This window comes from Camelus dromedarius, chromosome 16 (genome assembly GCF_036321535.1).
Source record: "Camelus dromedarius isolate mCamDro1 chromosome 16, mCamDro1.pat, whole genome shotgun sequence".
Taxonomy (NCBI): Eukaryota; Metazoa; Chordata; class Mammalia; order Artiodactyla; family Camelidae; genus Camelus; species Camelus dromedarius.
The window spans coordinates 11,800,192-11,817,715 of NC_087451.1; the positions used below are offsets into that span (position 1 = coordinate 11,800,192).

General features: G+C 45.9%; 1 protein-coding gene and 1 long non-coding RNA gene across 4 annotated transcripts in view; one reads left to right on the plus strand and one right to left on the minus strand.

Annotated features, from left to right (window-relative positions):
* YPEL2 (yippee like 2) overlaps nucleotides 1-14,878 on the plus strand; it is a 77,065-nt gene extending 62,187 nt beyond the window's left edge. The window contains exons 5-6 of one of the 3 annotated variants that reach the window (XR_010384433.1): nucleotides 9,219-10,506; nucleotides 11,860-14,878. Coding sequence is in view for 2 of the 3 variants with exons in the window: in XM_064494988.1 (XP_064351058.1) it covers nucleotides 9,219-9,272 (54 nt within the window). In the remaining variant the exon portion in view is untranslated. Of the gene's footprint in view, nucleotides 1-9,218 lie in introns of all 3 variants that reach the window. The other 2 variants (XM_064494988.1, XM_064494987.1) reach the window with 2 other exon arrangements.
* Nucleotide 14,879: 1 nt separating this feature from the next.
* On the minus strand, nucleotides 14,880-16,141 carry LOC135323190 (uncharacterized). Its single transcript, XR_010384434.1, has 2 exons — nucleotides 15,696-16,141; nucleotides 14,880-15,054 (listed from the first exon to the last, which is right to left on the minus strand). It is a non-coding gene; the product is annotated as an uncharacterized LOC135323190 (long non-coding RNA).
* Between the last annotated feature and the right edge of the window lie 1,383 nt (nucleotides 16,142-17,524).

Sequence of the window (17,524 nt, forward strand, 5' to 3'; positions counted from 1 at the left end):
CCCACCCCCAGGGAGCTTTCTCAATCTCTTCAGGGAATGCTTGTTTATTTAACAAGGGGGAGTGAAGGTTGCCCACTGAAGAAAAGGTCAGAGTTAGACAGGAATTCCTGGTCTGGACTAGAAAGCAATGTTCTAGAAAGGGTTCCCAGGGGCCCCTTGCCGCCCGTCTTCCACTGGGTCCTTGTAGCACTTGGCCCAGGCCTCTGTGGCGGTCTTCACCAGGTTGATTGTCCGTCTCCTTCCCTAAGACTTCCTCCTGGGCAGGGACCCAGACTCTAGAGCTGGCCAGTGAAAAGCTGATGAACTGATGGTCTTCCAACAAAAGAATTCTTTTCGACCCCAATGCAAAAGGAAATTAGTGACATTCATCGAATATATGGTGGGGGTGGGGGTGGGGGTGCAACTTGCTTTGGCTTTTACCTTCATTCCATTGGAAACAAGGTACAAGAGAGAAGTTTAGAAGACAGGAAAGGTAACTAACGTGGGACATCTCCTGGTGGGAGTGAAGGTTCTCAAATGGTTTCATTCAGTCTAACCAAGTTCAAGTGCTGGGAGTGTCGGGTAGCTGGCAGTCACTCCCGTAACAGCAAGGAGGAGGATGTCTCCTCCTGGTGTATGTTGGACAAAGAGCTGAGCAAAGTCTTAGGGAATCAAAGTTGAGTCATTTTAGCTGGCTGGTCAGAGGGTGATGTGCTATCTGCTGCCCAAGGAAAGTCCTCACCAGTATGGCCTGGACACAGGCAATGCAAGGTTGCCCATCACTCGATCACAGGCTGGGAAGTGGTGAACATGGACCCTAATCCTTCCTGTGGGTCCCTTTATGTTCAGCCTCTGCATCTCCAGGCCCCACTATTCTCTCTGATCCTTTCCTCTTCCTCTCTCTTCCCTACTCTCTTCAGGTCTAGGGAGCTGTATTGTTCTATGAGTTTTGCCAAATGTATACAGTCATGTAACTAATCATCACCGCAATCAAGGGATAGACTCTTTCCATCACCTCAAAAAGTTCCTTCATGTCCCTTTTATAATGAACACACTTCTTCCATCGCCAGCCCCTGACAACCACTGATCTGATTTCTGTTCTGTAGTTTTGCCTTTTCCAGAATACCATACAATATGTATGTAGCCTTCTGAATCTGGATTCTTTTGTAATGCCTTAACATAATTCTTTAGAGGTTCATTCATGTTGTTACATGGCTCAGTATGTCATTCCTTTTTATTTATTTATTACCCACCAGGTGATGAACATTTGTTTTGTTTCCAGTTGCTGGATATTATGAAAAAGCTGCTATTAACATTTGTGGACAGGCTCTTGTATGTATTTTGTATACTTTTTCACTTCTCTTGGGTAGATTCTTAGAAATGAGATTGCTGGATCATATGCAAGTGGATGTTTAAATTTAGAAGAAACTAACAAACTTTTTCCAAAGCAGTTGCATTCCCAGCAGCGGTGCATGAGAGTTCTTGCCAGCACTTGAAATTGTCTATTTGTTTATTTTTCAGTTTAGTCATTCTGATAGATATAGATACTCTTTTTATTTTCTTTCTGATTTCTCCTGCCACATTTCTCCCTTGGGATGAATGTGCAGAAAATCCTATCTGACCAAATAAAGTAAAACCAAGAGGAAACTGAAGAGTAACTTCACATAATAAACAAAAACATATTTTGCTTCATAAGAAAACATAAAGGCAAGAATGAAAAAATAAAGAAGAGAGAGAGCAGGTGTTGGGAAGAGGGACCCAGGTATGGGATCTCACAATCTTTCCAGCCTGATTTCTTTTTTCTTTTTCTTTTTTCTTTTTTTTAATGGAGGTACTAGGGATTGAACCCAGGACCTCCTGCATGCTAAGCATGCTTTCTACCACTGAGCTATACCCTCCCCTCCTGGCCAAATTTTCTGATTAATCCATTTGGAAAAATCCACTTCTGCTCTCTGCATAGATGATAAAACCAATCACTTTCTGTTAACTCCTGTTTTCCAACCTAGGCTCCTTTAAACCAGAAATGCCAGCTCTCCCAGAAAGATAGTTGGGACAATAGCATTGCTAAAATAGCCACATGTAACATGATTATAAAAGGTTGTACATTCAAAGCAAGTCCTCACCCTTGACCCAAAATTATGTTTGTTTTTTTTTTTTTAGTTCTTTAGAAAATGATGTGACATGAAGAGTCTTTGAATTCTTTTGAGCAATCATCTTGTTCTTTTCCTTGTCGCTTCTCATTCACTTCATTGGCACACACATTTGTGGGATAATCTTGCAATTTATGTCTTGGCCATTTAGTTTGAGGTTCCATTGAGACTGTCATGACCTCTAATAAAAGAGGCTGCTTGAATAGAGATCTAGAAAACTCAGGTCTGAAACAGAGACTGCAACACCCTCATGTATGAAAATTGAAAGGAGGGCACTTCCTCCAGCTGGGTTTGGGACCCACACCGGGGATTTTGTTTACCTAAGGTCACTTTGTACACCTCTGTGCAGCCTGCAGAAGGAAAAAAGCACCCTACAGCCAGCCCTGACATTCTGTGTCCCACTTCCTTTCCTCCAAGGAGAAATTGCTGCTCATATCCAAAACTGCCTACACCAATCACCTCTCTTTTACCAAACGCAAGGGAGAGCCAGGGGGCAGAGGGACAGGAACTTTGAATTCAGGTAATCTGCTGACTGGTTAGCAAGGCTTACTTTTGGTTTCTAAGCAATAAATCATGACTTATAAGCAAAAGGTGACTCCTGCCTTCAGCTGTCACCTGCTTCCATATTCCCCAAGTCATGACCCAATACTTTGGCGAATGGAGAGTGTGCTGAAATTGAGCCTTCGTGTTTGAGAACCAGACTCCAGACATTTGGTTCAAAAAGTGATGGTGACACAATGGGGTCAAGCAAAGCTGTCAGGAAAATAGCTACTAATAATAGCACATATGTACTGAGCACTAGCTCTGTGCCAGCCACCAAATGCTCCACATGGTCTTTTTTTTATTAGCCCTCACATTAGCCCTGTGATAGGTCCTATTATTAACTCAGTTTTATAGTAGAGAAAACTGAGGCTTAGTGAGAGGGTAACTTCCTTAAGAGCCCACCCGTAGCTAGCAGATGGTAGTCCCAGGTTTTAAAACCAGGTAATGTGAGTCCTCTTTGTTAGCTACTATGACATTCAGTCTCAACCAGAGCCCCTCGGCAGCAGGAATCCCCAGGTAGAGAAGTCTAACAATGGGAAAGTGAGGACCAAATGTTGCCCAGATTTTGAAATCTACTTCGAAAATCAATTAATTTCAACAAGTCATTCCTTTACTCATTTAACAAAGATTTATAAATATGCACAGATGCTGGGGATACACAATAGTAACAAGATAACCACGGTTCCCCGCCCTCAAGGACCTTACAATCTTAGAAAGAAACAGTTTGTGAACAGAAAATTACAATAAAAAAAACTACGTGTTTTATCAGTGCTGTGAAGGCACAATGCCAAAGAGAGGGAAGCGGTGCCTCTATGGGATTGTGAGAATGAGGAAAGGCTTCACAGAGAAGGCATCTTAGCAACTGAGTCTCAGAGAATAAAGAGGAATCACGGAATAGACAAGGAGAGTGTGTGTGTGCGTGTGCACAGGTGCTCGTGCACATGGGGTGGGGGGGGTGTTGCACAGACGAGAAAAGGAAGAAGCGTAGCGTTCATACCTGAGAGTGCGTGTTTGGTCTGCCTGGAACACGGGTTTCGAGGGAAACAGCAGGAGAGAAGGATGAGGCTGGCACCAGGTATTTGAAGGGCCTTATAAGGGTTTTTAACTCATAGGCAACAAGAAACCAATAAAGGATTTTGAGCAGAAGCATGACCTGGTCCGACAGGTGTCAGATCCCAACTTGGTCAGTTATGGAAGGAAGGATAAGAGAGAGGCAGGAAGGCTGGATGGGAGGTAATAGGGAGGCAGGGAGGTAATTTAGGAGGATGGGGCAATTTCAGAGATGAGAAAAGATAAAATGCCACAGGAGGGCAGTGCCCACGGGGATGGGGAGGAAGAGACACCTGAGAGTATGATTAAGACGGCAGAGTCCACGGGATGGAGGATTGTTTCACCGCAAGGTCATGTGGTGTTTAGCCGTCCAGGCTGTGGCTCCAGACAGCACTGGTTCCATACACTTCCTGGCAGTGTGACTTGGCCAGTCAGTGGCCTCAGTGTCCTCATCTCCAGCATAGCGCTCATAGCAAACGTCAAATGAGAGCCATGCGTCGAGAACAGTGTCTGGCATAGTAAGTGCTCAACAGGTTTTGTGTTTATGTCATAGTGAGAGAAGGGGAGGGATCGAGGCTGGGCCCCACGTTCCTGACCAGGGTCACCGGGTCGACATAAACTAGGTGCAGGCTACCCTCAGGGAGAAGGTCGTAGTCTAGCAGAGCACCTACCAGGAACACCGGGAAACTGGGTTCTAATGGGCCATGGCTAAGATTTGATGTACTTACTGAGCCGTGGAAGTAATCAGTGGCACCCCTGAGTAGCTCCAGGTTCTGGGCTGCCTGGCTCATAAGCAATATTTTTCTGCCTTTGTTCTCAGAAGATATTTTTCAAATATCAAAAATATTTCATGTGATCCTAATGCTCTTAAAGTAATCCCAGATCACCGAAAAAAGTACTAGGAAATGCTCCCTGAAAAGATCATTTCTTCAGATTTCTAAGTTTTCTTTTTTAACGTGACAAAGCTTTTTAGAACTTTCTATGGTTTCCCCCTAGAGACTGAATTCTATCTCCTCGGAATTCTTGGAAATAACTCTAGTGGGAATTTGTACTTGGTGCCTCTATTTTTGCCTTTCAGGGGTAGTTCCTTTCGGTTTGAGTTTCTTTTACTCTCAGGGAGACACTTTGGTACAGATGATTTTCAGCATGTGATGTTAACTTCTTCCCATCTATTCATTCATCCGTCCTTTGATCCATCTGTCCACCCATCCACCTACCCATCCAAGACGGACTGTGTGGTTCACCGGTGAAGAGCCTAGAGTTTGCAGCCAGACACACCATTATTAAGCTTTACCGTGCAACACCTAGGAGACCTTGAGGCTGTCAATTAACCCTCTGAACCCTACTCCTTGTTTGTGAAATGAGGGTTCACACAAGTATCTCCTCACATTTCTCTTGTGCAGATTAAATGAAAATGACTACAGGGCTGGGCACGGGCTACACACTCAATCATTGGCAGGTGGTTGCTTTGTCATTCTGCAAACCAGCCATTGTGCCAGGACACGGAGCACACAGCAGTGAATGAGAGAGTTAGGGGCCCTGCCTTCAGGAACATATAGTCTAGAGAATGAGAAAGACATGGAATACGTAATTTCTCCGAAACAATCCCATCTTATTAAACAGCACTACTATTCTACCAGTTTATTAGGTTCAAAATCTAGCAGTCATCTTTGAATTCTCTCTCTCTTTAAAAAAAAACAAAAACTTTTTATTTCACTTGGGGGGGGGGCGGTAATTAGGTTTATTTAGATGGAAGTACCAGGGATCGAACGCAGGACCTTGGGCATGCCTAGCAAGTGCTCTGCCACTGAGCTCTACCCTCCCCTCTGACTTCTCTCTTTCTACCACCCCACTCCCCGGCCCCCATATCTCACCTACGGGTAAGTCCTGTTAGCTCTACCCTCAAAATATATATCTCAAATCTGGCCAGTTTTCACCGTCTCCCCTTATCTGGACTCGGCAACAACCTCCTTACCTGGTCTCCTTACTGTCACCCGTGCGCCTTGTAGCTCATTTCCAAGAATAGCCACAGGGAGCTTTTCAAAACGTAAATCAGACCAGACCTCTGCTTAAAAACCTGTAATTAGAATAACATTCAATCTTCGTGGCCCTACATGCTCTTGCTCCTGCAGTCTAACCACAGCCACACGAAGATCCCTCATCCTGCTGTGCCCGCCTCCTTCTCACTGGTCAGGTCTCTGCTCACATGTCGTCTCCTCAGAAAGGACCGTCTCTGGCCGCCCCACTTCATCACCCTCACCCCATCGCTCCATCCTGTTGCCTTGTTTTATTTCCTTCGTATCACTTCTTTTTCTTTTTTTCTCTAACTCCTTTTCCCCTCCCTTCCTTCCATTCTGTCTCTCTTTCTTTTTAAATCTCTACAGATATCTGATCTCCATGAGGGCTAGAATTTGTCTTCCTGCCCCCATATCCCACGTGACTTGAATAGTACTCGGCACATAGTAACTGCTCCGTAAACATTTTTGAATTACTGATTGAAGAACTGAGTGAGTAATAAAGTGTGTGTGATCACAAGAACAGTTCTGCTGGGGCAGCGTGGTGATGCCTGCTCAACTATGTATTGGAAAAGACTTCCATCTGTCTGAAATTTAAATTCAATCCTGCCTGATGGCAAGAACTTGGACTCGAATTTTCTCAAGATTCCTTCCAATCCAAGATTCTGGGATCCATGCCCTTTACCATGTCCTGAAATGTCCTCTTTTCACCTGGTTTTTTTAGCGATACTCAGATTGAAGAGCTACTGTGGCCAAATGGTTGGTGAAATAGAGACTTGGCCACCATTCTTAAAAGAGCAATCAATCACCTTCCTAAAAGAGGCACTGCCAGAGCTCTGCTCAGGGTGTTTATAGCTGGTACAGAAACAAATGCACCTACTACATTCCATCCACTTTGCATCCCTCTTGGCTAATTCTTACAACCACTCTGCAGAGTACGCATTCTCTTCCTCTTGCATGTAAGGAACCTGAGCCCAGAGGAAACTCCTGACCTGCCCAAGGTCACTAAGCTTGTTACAGTGGGGAGCTGGGATTCAAATCCACAGCTGTCTGGCTCCAACGTCTGGGCTGGTTCCCCAACAGTCTTGAGGGAAAACCTCCATGCAGGTGGTGGATGGCATTGATGTCAACTTAGCCAATGCTAATTGAGGAGAACAATCCTGAGAGAGAGAGCAAGAGAGCGAAGACCCTGATTAGCCTGCGGGTCCAGCAGGAATGATGAGTTTTATCTGTTGCGGGTCACAGCTTTTTGGCTTCTGGAGATCCATAGGCAGGACTGTGGGGACCTTGGAGAAAACTGCTTTCAAAGACATGAGCTGAGCTGGTGAGGGGCAATGTCCTCCCAGTGATGAGAACCTGCCGGGTAACAGGAACAAGGAAGAGTTGGCAGGGAAACAAATGTAGCAGAAAGGCCCTGGGCAGAGGGCAGATGAGTGCTGGGGGTGCGGGAGAAAGGGGAGAGAAGTAAATGTGCGCACGGCAGGACAGCAGGAGACTTGGAAGAAGGGTTTGGTGGCAGCATTCGTTCTCCCAGAATGTTCTTCACTGCATCCCTGGCTGAGGGACCCTTTCATTCTTCTTAGAGTCTTTCATTAAGAGAGAAGGGAACTTAGCTGAGCAGTGAGGGGGTACCTTCATGGCCAAATGCCACCAATATTCCATCAGTCAGGTCCTTAACTGTCACCTCCTCAGAATGGCCTCCCCTGACTATGAAATCAGACACCCTCACCACCGCCATCATTCTGTAACTGTACCAAGCTCTTCTCTCACTAGGCATGTCTCACCATTTGAAATACATACCCATTTACTTTCACACTCATTGTCTGGCTCCCACCCCTCCAAGGGCAGAGAGCATCTTTGTTCTATTCACCAATGTCTGTTCAGAACCTCAAACAGTGCTACTGTGAGGTTAGTGTTCAAAAACTATTCGTTTAGTGACTGAAGGAGTGATCGGTGTCTGGGTGGGTGATCTCCATGGCATGTAAATAAATGACAGTGTGCTCATCCCCCTCACCATCTGCATATAAGAAAATCATGTGAGAATTAATACCAAGGGTAGGTCCCAAGGGGACACCAAGAGGTATCGGGGCAGTCCTGCTCCTTTGGCTACTGAGGCGGAGGGGATTCTGGGCTGCTTTTATGGAAATGAGCCCAAGTCCACTCAGCCTGTCTCTCCTCCCCACCCCAGCCCCCACTCAGTGCCCAGTTGGGGGCAGATCATGCTGGGGCTTGCCCCACTTTGTGCCGCTGGGAGCCCTGGCTGCCTCCCATCAGATATATGCCGGCTGTTGGCAAGCGAGAAGGGAGCAAACTGCAGCAAGAACAAAGTCTGCCACCTTCCCAGACTTGAAGTAGTCGCTGAGGGAAGCCAGCTGGTACTGGGTTAAGGAGACCATTATTTGCCATCTAATAAGCAGGTGTTTGAGGGCAGATCATTTCTCAGCAGGCATGACATTTTGTTTCTCCTTTGGCCTTGCTGATAGCAGGGTTCACCCTGGAGGTCTGGTTGACCTGGTTCTTTGAATGGGGACCTTGAAATGTAGCTAAGCATACAGTCCCTACACTTTGCCTTACCCATTCTTCCTCATGCCATCCTTTTTTTTTTTTTTTTTAAATACACAATATTTGGGGGTGGGGGTAGTATTTATTTACTTATTTATTTAATGGCAGTACTGGGGATTGAACCCAGGACCTCATGCATGCTAAGCACACACTCTACCACCGAGCTCTACCCTCCCCTGCCATCCTTTGTTTATCAACTCTGAGACCTCCAATAAATGTCATTAGGGAAGATAAATGGAGCCAGAAGACTCCTCACTATGGCCTCAGCAAGACGCATCACAGTCTAGATTGGGCCTCTCTTTGGGACTCTAAATGGTACGAATCCAGAGAAAGGAAACGAGGTTCTACTTGTTCTTGCGAGCTTTCGTGTCAGAGATGTATCTGTCATGGGTCTGCACATTTGGAGATGCTGCCCATTTTCCCCCACGAGTGTGAGGTGCCTGGACATCCTTGGTTTGACCTCATATTTTCCTGACTTTTTATTTTCTGGAAAGAAAATTAAGACTGTTTATTGATCACCTACTATATTCCAGGTACTGTATCAGGATTTTTGCCAAAGTTGTTTCATTTTACTTGTATAAAGCCATTTCAGGATAGATTATTATTCCTTTTATATACATGAGAAGATGGAGATTCAGGAAAATTGAATAAACTTACTAAACCCTCTCAACTGAGAGATTGAGTCAGAATTTGAACTCAGTGCCTGGCTCCTAAATTTGTGTCTTCTTCCCTCTCTAGGGCTAACAAAGAACAAGAATGCTGGAACAGAATATAGGGCAACCCGAATACATTGCTTGTCAGTATGAATTTAATACCAAAGATTGTTCAGCATGTCTGCTTTTACTAGGGAGAGACAGAGGAGGGGGTGGAGAATGGCATGAAAACAATTTTTTTTTTTTTTTTTTTTTTTTTTTGCCAGGGTTCAGTCTGCTCTTGGCATCCTGTCGCACCCAGAGAATCCAAGCCTCTCTAACTAGGCCACCTTGCTGCTGTAGTGTCAGAGAAAAGGTGACCTTGGGAGGGACTAACCCTAGCTTGGCCCAGAACTTCCAACCAGGGTAGCTGAAGGAACTGCATCATTGGATGAAAACCACACTTTTTCAGTGCTACCCAGGAATATCTGTGGGAATAAAGGCTCCAGTAAAATGGAAGTTCACCTGCAGGCTTGTCTCCTGCCCTAAACCAAAGGCATCTCAGTAAGAGAGAAATCGCAAAGCAGTGCCTTGTCTTAGAGGCCAATCTCTAGCCAGCTGCTCCTTCTGCAGAAAACAAGCCCCCACCTCTGCTTTCTGGGGGGGAACATGAGCTCTCCTGGCCTCAGCAGCCCAGCTCCAGGCAGTTCCCTGCTTCCTTATTTGTGACATATTATTAAACTGTAATCATACCGTGCGTGGAGCCAGCCAGAGCAGTGCCTATTAATAGGGAGGTGAAGAAAGCTGATTCAGGGGGAAGCTGACTTAGACTGGAGGGGAGATCCTGGCCACCTTGGCCTACAATCCTCAGCCAGAGGTCAGCGAGATAGAGGGGGGTGGGAAGACCTGAGCTCTTCTCGTTCCTGGGCCGGAGTCAGCGCAATCTGGATTTCTTAACTTTGCAAATAGAAACCTAAAGAAGTCCTGCTCCAAGGGATATGCAGCCGTCTTTCCCAGGTCCTTAGGGAGTCTCAGAGCCCTGAGGACAAATAGCTTAAATAGCTATGACTCAGCAGAGCAGCAGCTCTTCCCTCTCAATGTCATCAGTCAGTGCGACTTGGAAAGGTGCTGGGCTACCTCCCTGTGGCCTCCCTCAAGTGGGAAGTCAGCTGCCCAGAGCTCTCCATTGGCAGAGATGGCTGAGTAGGGAGATTCTATTTCTAGCTTCTTGATAAGGCTTGGGGAAGTGGGTGTTACAGAAAGATGCCAGCGGAGAGGTGAAGGTCCACAGAGAATGAAGGGCATGTGCAGAAGGGCATAATAATGTGGGAGAAAGTTTTCAATAATTTCTGAAAATGCAATGCCTTTTGCAGGGAGTTAAATCTTAGCCGTTTGGTAGACTTGCCATCATCTGGCAGCTGGAAGCAAGCTAGAGTCCAAAATTTGGCCCACAGCGTATCACAGGAAAGCTACAACTGCTCCTGGATGCTGGGTTCAGAGCATCCCTTACTCTGTACCAGGCACAGAACACATGCTCTACAGATGTTGTGACATTTCGTCTGCACCAACCCGCAGGTGGGTACTATCACTTCTCTTCCCAGAGGGAAAAAAGTGAGATTCAAAAAAGTAAAGTGACTTGGTCAAAGATAGGAGTCAAAGATAGGAGTCAAAACTAGGTCTGTCTGAGGCTAGAGGAAAAGCCAGGCTTTGTGCCCAAAGCACATCCGATCTTCTCTGCTGCTTCTACCTTGACCCAGTCGTCCCCGCTCCGTAGCTACACCAGTACCCGCATGGAGGACAAGGTGATAAAGGTCTGTGTGTGCGTGTTGCTGGGAGGTGCTGAGAAGTGGGTCAGTGGTATGTTGTCATCTTCTCCCCTTCCTTTCAGTTGGTTAGGCATGCCTAGGTATGTTTCCTCAAAGTAGATTCACTTTGGTTCCCAGATCTCTGAAGAAGGAGGTTCAGATGAAGTTAGGATGTGGGAGATTTTTTTTCCCCCTTCCTACCTAAAAATAACTACTAAGCACCTATTGGGCTCAGCTCTGGGTGGCCTGGGCACGTTCAGGTCATAGAACAATTGAATGGTGTCATTGATCTGGTATTTTTCTCTGCTGTTTTGCACGTTTCCTAGGAACTATCCGCATGTGTATATCTCTTTAGAGTTACACAGGTGTCATAATCTTATAGGCATCTATAAAATACCTCTTCACAGAAAAGAAAGAAATGACTTTCCTTCCTTGTCATGTGGGCCACTTTCCGAACCTGAAAGAGATCCTGGGGCCCCAAACATCAGGTCCTAAGCTCTAGCAAATACATCAGGTGAGAGTTTCGGCCCCCAGCTCTCAGGGTGGCTCCACAGAGATGGGACCAGACCAGGCTTGGGTGATTTCCAAGTCCTCAGGCAATAGAGCATCTAAGTGATTGTTTTGGGGTCTTATGCATTCTTTTGGTCAATTCTCTTTTCTTCCTTTTTTTTTTTTTTTTTTGAAAGGCAAACAAGTAGCCTGACAAACAGCAATGACAGTCAACAGGATGGTGGCAGCATCCATGTTCAGACAGCAGCCTCCTCTCACTGTACTCAAAGTTAATTAATTCCCACTCTACCTTGAACTAGGTCACCTGCAGGTCTGTGCTGGGGCCTGACCCGGCTGGCAGGGGAGGGTATTTCTAATCTGGCTCTCGGTGTGCTGTTCTGGGCGTGGGGGTGGAGAAGAGGGTATGTTTCACCTTTGCGTGGGATCGTCTCTCCTCTTCTCCTACTGGGAGGTGACCGTTTTCAGATCTGTAGGTGGGGAGGAAAATCTTCTCTTCCAAAAATAATCTCTTTCTGCAGTGGGGTTTGAAGCTGGACCAGGCTGCTTGTGCTATTTTTACCCAGCTTGCAGTTCAGGGTGTAAATAGCAACTCTGGCTGTTTTTTTTCCCACAGCTGACAACAGAGTCGACCTCTTCGAGGCAAAGGCATTCTGGCGTTTTGCAGAGAGGAAACCCAGCAAAGATTGTCCTCGGGCCCCGGGGATGATTCCTTGACCACTGGGTCAGTACGTAAACAGGGGTGGCATCTCTGTGGTTTTATCGTCTCCGGCTCAGCTGTAAACACTAAGCCCCAGATAGCTGCTTGGCTGAGGCTGATTTTCCAGAAGCTCAATGCGGAATCACGAGGGAGAGGCCAGCGCACAAGTCTCGAGTTTTGGCCTGAGCACTGACGGTTCCAGGAGCTTGAGCAGCTCCAGGCCCCCTCTGGCTGCCTCCTTGCCCTGCCTCTTGCATTGGTAAACACTTCCTCCAAGGTTGCTGCCCTTGGAGGGTTTCTTGCCCCAAACTCACCAGATCAGGAGCTAAGGAAAGATGGGGGGAAAAAATCCACTTGAGGCTGCTCAGATGACAGAATGTCTCTAACAATAGATACCTCCTACTTCTCAAGTAGGCCCCGCAGTCTTCAGTGTTGGAAAGTGTCATTTAGAGGTCATGGTAGGGGAACCGGCTCCCTTCATGTTGCATGTGAGCAGAAGCTGTGAGAAACTAACCAAAGCCTTGGATTATGCCTCCAGTTGGCTTGGGTGAGGTGGGTGGGAAGTTCAGCTTTACCACGGACCTTCACTACTGCCGATGAACAAGATAAACCAGAGAAGACTGAGACGTGTCCATCACAGCTGGCAATTCCCCAATTGCTTCTCGTCAGGGGAATGAATAAACTTCAGTGGCTTTTCTCTGAGGCCAAGTTTTTTACCCAAATCTTTCCCTGGGGTCTTTGGTCTGAAATTAGAAAGGGCTTATGAGTCAGCTCCTTGCTATGAATTACACAGCAAGTCCTTATGGAACTGCCCGTTCCCTTTCTCTAGGTACACATCAAGTAGAGAATTTCTCAAATATCTACCATCTACTCAGAATTGGGCATTTAGGCACACGTTTCAAGTTTCAGGTTCTTCCAGCAGATGATGTGGGGGCTAAGAAAAGGACTGGAGGACAGGTAAGCAGCTGAGTAATCCCCAAATCTGCTTTTTTGGAAGTGGTTTCTGCGTAGCTCCTTGAAATTGATTGTGGGCAGCTGTTAATTGCAAAACGCATTGCCAATTATTGATAGCTAAAGTGGCATTGGAGAGCTTCTCATGGTACAAATTGGGGCAGGTAATAGCTAAGAAAAGAGCTTTGCATTTGCTAAGAGAGGATGGGAACATGTTATTTCAATCTGGGTCTCCATCGTTGGCTTGGGTTCTCTCCCAGTTCTGGCCAGTGACCTCCAGCAAGAAGTCCATTAAGGGAGCTTCTCAGGATGAGATCAAAGCTTTGTCTTAGCAGCCACATAAGAGGAGATCCATGCTGGCATCAGGGCATCCTGGTCCTCACTGTGTTCAGAGTCACATTAAACATCCAGCACCACAGTTTTCAGTAAAACCTATTAAATTGTACATGTATTGTAGGCTAATGGGGGGGTTGTTATTGTCCAGTTGATGTAATTTATTTGTCGACCAAACTTCAAATTAACAAACAATGTTTTTTTTGGGAAAGCCTCTTGAAGCCTGAATGGGAAATGTTTACCTTAAAAAACAAACAAACAAAAAACCCCAAAACAAAACAACAAACAAACAAAACCTGGAGCAGGATAAAGTGCCCTGGTGAATAAAACAAAAAGCACGTGGCAACAAACTGACCATTTGTTTCGGAAAATGCCTCCAGCCCCAGCCTTGACACTGGCAAAACTGGGAACAGTAACAGACTTCCTGTCAAGTATTTCCCTAGATTTCCTGGAATCCAATCTGAAGTGCCGTTTCCCCTGTGCCACCAAGGAGTTAAACTTTGGCTCTGCTCTCCGGTGACTAATAGGCACCGTGTGGCTCTGAGATCAGCGAGAAAGAAACTGACAGTCGGCGTGGGAAGTGTGTGAGATTTCAGTGCTCTTGAAATGCCTTTGATGGGCATGGTGTGCGAGCACAAGGACTATTGCCACCTAGTGCCCTCAGTTGTGTACTTTTATCATGAATTGTTGGTTCTTCCTTTGAATTTTGCATGATTTTCAATGAAGATCTCGAATTCCTTTGGGAGCTTGCTGTGACTGTGGTGTGTGAGCTAATTCCACGGAGAATGATATTGTAGACAGCAAACACATTCCTTCACTTTGAAAAATAACACATTTTGATTAAAAACAAAGCAGATTCAACCGACCTGACCGAATCACACTTGCCTTATGTCAGGGAGACTTGTCTTTTCCACTCTTGCTGTTTTCTTCCTGGTGGAAGGAGCCCAATTAGCAAAGCACGCCTGGTTTCTCTCCACCTCCTCATTCCTCCCTGGGAAGGAGTGGTTCAGTATGACTGGTGAGTTTCAAAGGAGAATTTGTGCCTCATAATATCTTCTCTTCCTTTCTTCTTGGGAGATGATACTGCTCCCCCAGGATGGGGCCCAGCTGCCTGTCGCTGAGTGGTCAGCTCTGCCTAATTCTGAGTTTGAATACTGTGAAGCTCTTTTGCCAGACAATATAAGCCACATTCTCTAATATCAGCTTTATTAGTAATAAAGGACACTTTTGGTCCTCATCTAGCTTATGGCTATTTACCTCTGATTTAGTTCAAAACTCACAGAGAAAGTAGGGGGTGGGGAGCGACTGCTTTTGTGGCCTCCTCAAAGACCCTCACGTGTTTACTCCATCAAAGACCCTTGGAGGTTAGAAACAGCCTTGTGTTGGGGTAAGATCCTGGCTTCCGGAGCCACATCACCACTTTCCTACAGAATACTAGGTTCCTTCGTTGTCAGATGAGTAAAGGGGAGTTTATAGAAGGTGTTCCTTCCAGCTGAAATGTTTCCATTCAAAATTTGTTTATTGAATGCCTACTATGTGCCAAGGGTGATCAAGGTGGACCCTCTCTGCTGTCACAAAGTTTATAGTCTAACTAGGGTGTATCAATTAGAAATTTTAATGTTCCGAGCGAAATAAAACAACCTCAAACAGGCTTAAGCAATAAAGAAAATTTATTGGCTTACTGGGGATCCAGGCACAATTTGATCCAGGACTCAAACAACAGGGATCCATTGCTTGGCTCTGCTTCCCCCGGGCGGGATTCATTCTTTTGTTGCCACATGATGCAACCCCTCCTCTCTCCTGGCAGCTTCAAACTTTCCACTATGGCTGCAGCAGAAACAAGACATAGCATTTACCAGGCTGAGAAGGGTCCAAGTCCCAGCATTCCCTGCCAACCCCGGAGGTCGCTCTGATGAGACCATTTTAAGTCACAGGCCATCCCTTTAGGAACCTGGCTTAGTGTCATGGGGTACACTGATGGGCATAAACCTAGTCCCTACAGGGCTCAGAAATTCAGGGGCCTTCTGTGTGGCAGGGCGGGCACGTGGAGCAGAGAGCTATGGGCACAGTGCTTGGCAGGAGATGGGGCAGCTGAGAGCGGAGTGCCTCCCCTGCCATAGCCAGAGTGAGGGATAGTCAGGGCCCCTGGAGGGTCTCAGGAGCCTCTCAGGGCCGCCAAGGGGGTTGAAAGTCCACCCTAAGGGCCTGGGGCCTGGAATGGGTCCAAGGGCCTTCCTGGAGGCAGCTTGGGAGGGGATGGGCTCCGGGAGGGCCTCTGGCTTTGTGCCCTTCCCTCTCTCCTTGGGTGTAAAAAGAAAAGGAAAAAAAAAATTGGGGGGACCTAGTGGGAAGGAAGAAGGGGCAGCAAGCTGCAACTGTCCATGATAGAAGGAAAAGACAATAAATAAAATAATCCTGCTCTGAGGGAACAGTTCAGCTTGCAGAAAACACAGATATCCCATTATTACCTGGTGAGTCAATTACAGGCCTAGGAATCAGAGATTTGGATCAGAAATTCTGTGCAGGGCACAAGAGGCCCTTCAGAAAGTCATTCATGAACTGGCCCCTCAAGAACTGCCCTCAGGTTGAATTCTCCTGCTTTGTGGTCCCTTTTCTCTTTATGGAAAGGAGGAGAAGGTGACTGAGGAGCATGCTAAAAGGGTAGCAGAGGTGATGGCCTCCGAAGCACCTGTCACTAAATAAACCCGAGCTATTTATTGGCATGTGCTTGTTATTCTTTCAGATTTATGGACATTCAGCCAGTGGTTTAGGGGTTAAACATTAACCACCCTGGGGCAGATTAGCACTACAGGAGCTACGAACCCTGAAGACATACAGGCCTTCAGTGTCCTAAGTTCAAAGATCTGTGTGAAATAATATACAACCCAAATGAGTTGAAAATGGGCAGAAATGCAGTCAGACATGCAGGGTAGGGAGAGTGCCCCAGCTAAGTGCCCAGGAAATCTGACTCCGTATCAGATCTGTTTCCTTTCCTTTAACCTTTGCATTCTATTGCTTTTGCTACAAGTTAAGAATGTTGCCCATAGCCTGAGATATACCCTGAGATATACAGGACAGCCCATTCTCCAGGCTCTGACCTTTAAAGGTATAACATTTTCCCCTTCACATAGAGATACGGAGTTGCAGAATAGCGAATAGCATTTGTCCTGTTGGAGGTTTACAGGAGCACGGTGACCTGACCTACGTGGACAGCTGCAAGAACAAAGGATTCCAATACCAAGAAATTTGCAACAAACAACCACACCCCCTTCCCTTTTAGTAAAAAAGAAGCCTGAATTCTAACTTGGGTAAGTTTGTTCTCCGGGATGCTAGTCCACCATCTTTGCTGTCTGCTGGTTTTCTGAGTTGCTACCCCTTGCCCCAGCAACTTGTCTCTCTCAATCATTGGCCTGTTGTGCAATGAGCAGTGTGAGCTTGGACTCTCTCAAGAGGTCTCAGTTCTTGCTAGACATCTCAAGAGTTCTGGCAGGGCCAGAGCAATCCTTTATTTCTTCATTCAACAAACATTTATTGGGTATTTTCTGTACAAGAAGCTATAATAGGAATACATAATTTCAGTTATGAGGCTGCCACTTAAATTCTTTTTGGAAAAAAAGAAGGAATCTCCATTTACGATAAATTATTATAAGAAACCAGTTTACTATAGGCAAACCTAAGATGAACTAAAGATCTACTGTTGTATCAGAGGCAGAAAGTAAAGCTAGTTTCATTTGGAGGTGGAAGTTGGAGAAGAAATGGGCCATGGGTGAATTTAAGTGAATCTTGCTTTAAGGCAAACAAATATATAGGGTTAAATTGAAAGATTGCAATCAATTACAGTATTTTTTGGTCTTCCAAATAAATGTGACACAGTCCTCTGAGCACCCAACAGCGGCAGTTCATTTGTACATTTCTTACTGTTCGTATTCTGACTCCTATCACAGTCAGTTATTTATTCATTCAATTATTTTGTCGGTCTCTCATTGAACATTTATGGCAGGCTTGTTATGCACCAAGTACTGGGTCAAAGGCCAGGGTACAAAACAGAGTGAGACGTGGTCCCTACATTCCAGGTCCCCTCAGTCCAGAAGGGGAAGAGGCATATAAAACATTTAACACAAGAGGTGCTGTAACAGAAGCACACACTGTGTGCTTGGAGGTGAAGTCTTTACAAAGGAGATGATATTTGAGTGGATCTTAAAGAAAACAGGAGTTTTCTAGGCTGAAATTCCAGAGTATCTGGAAAGTCCCTGAAGGAGCCAGCATGGTATGTCAAGGAAATGGTCTATAGTTTGGT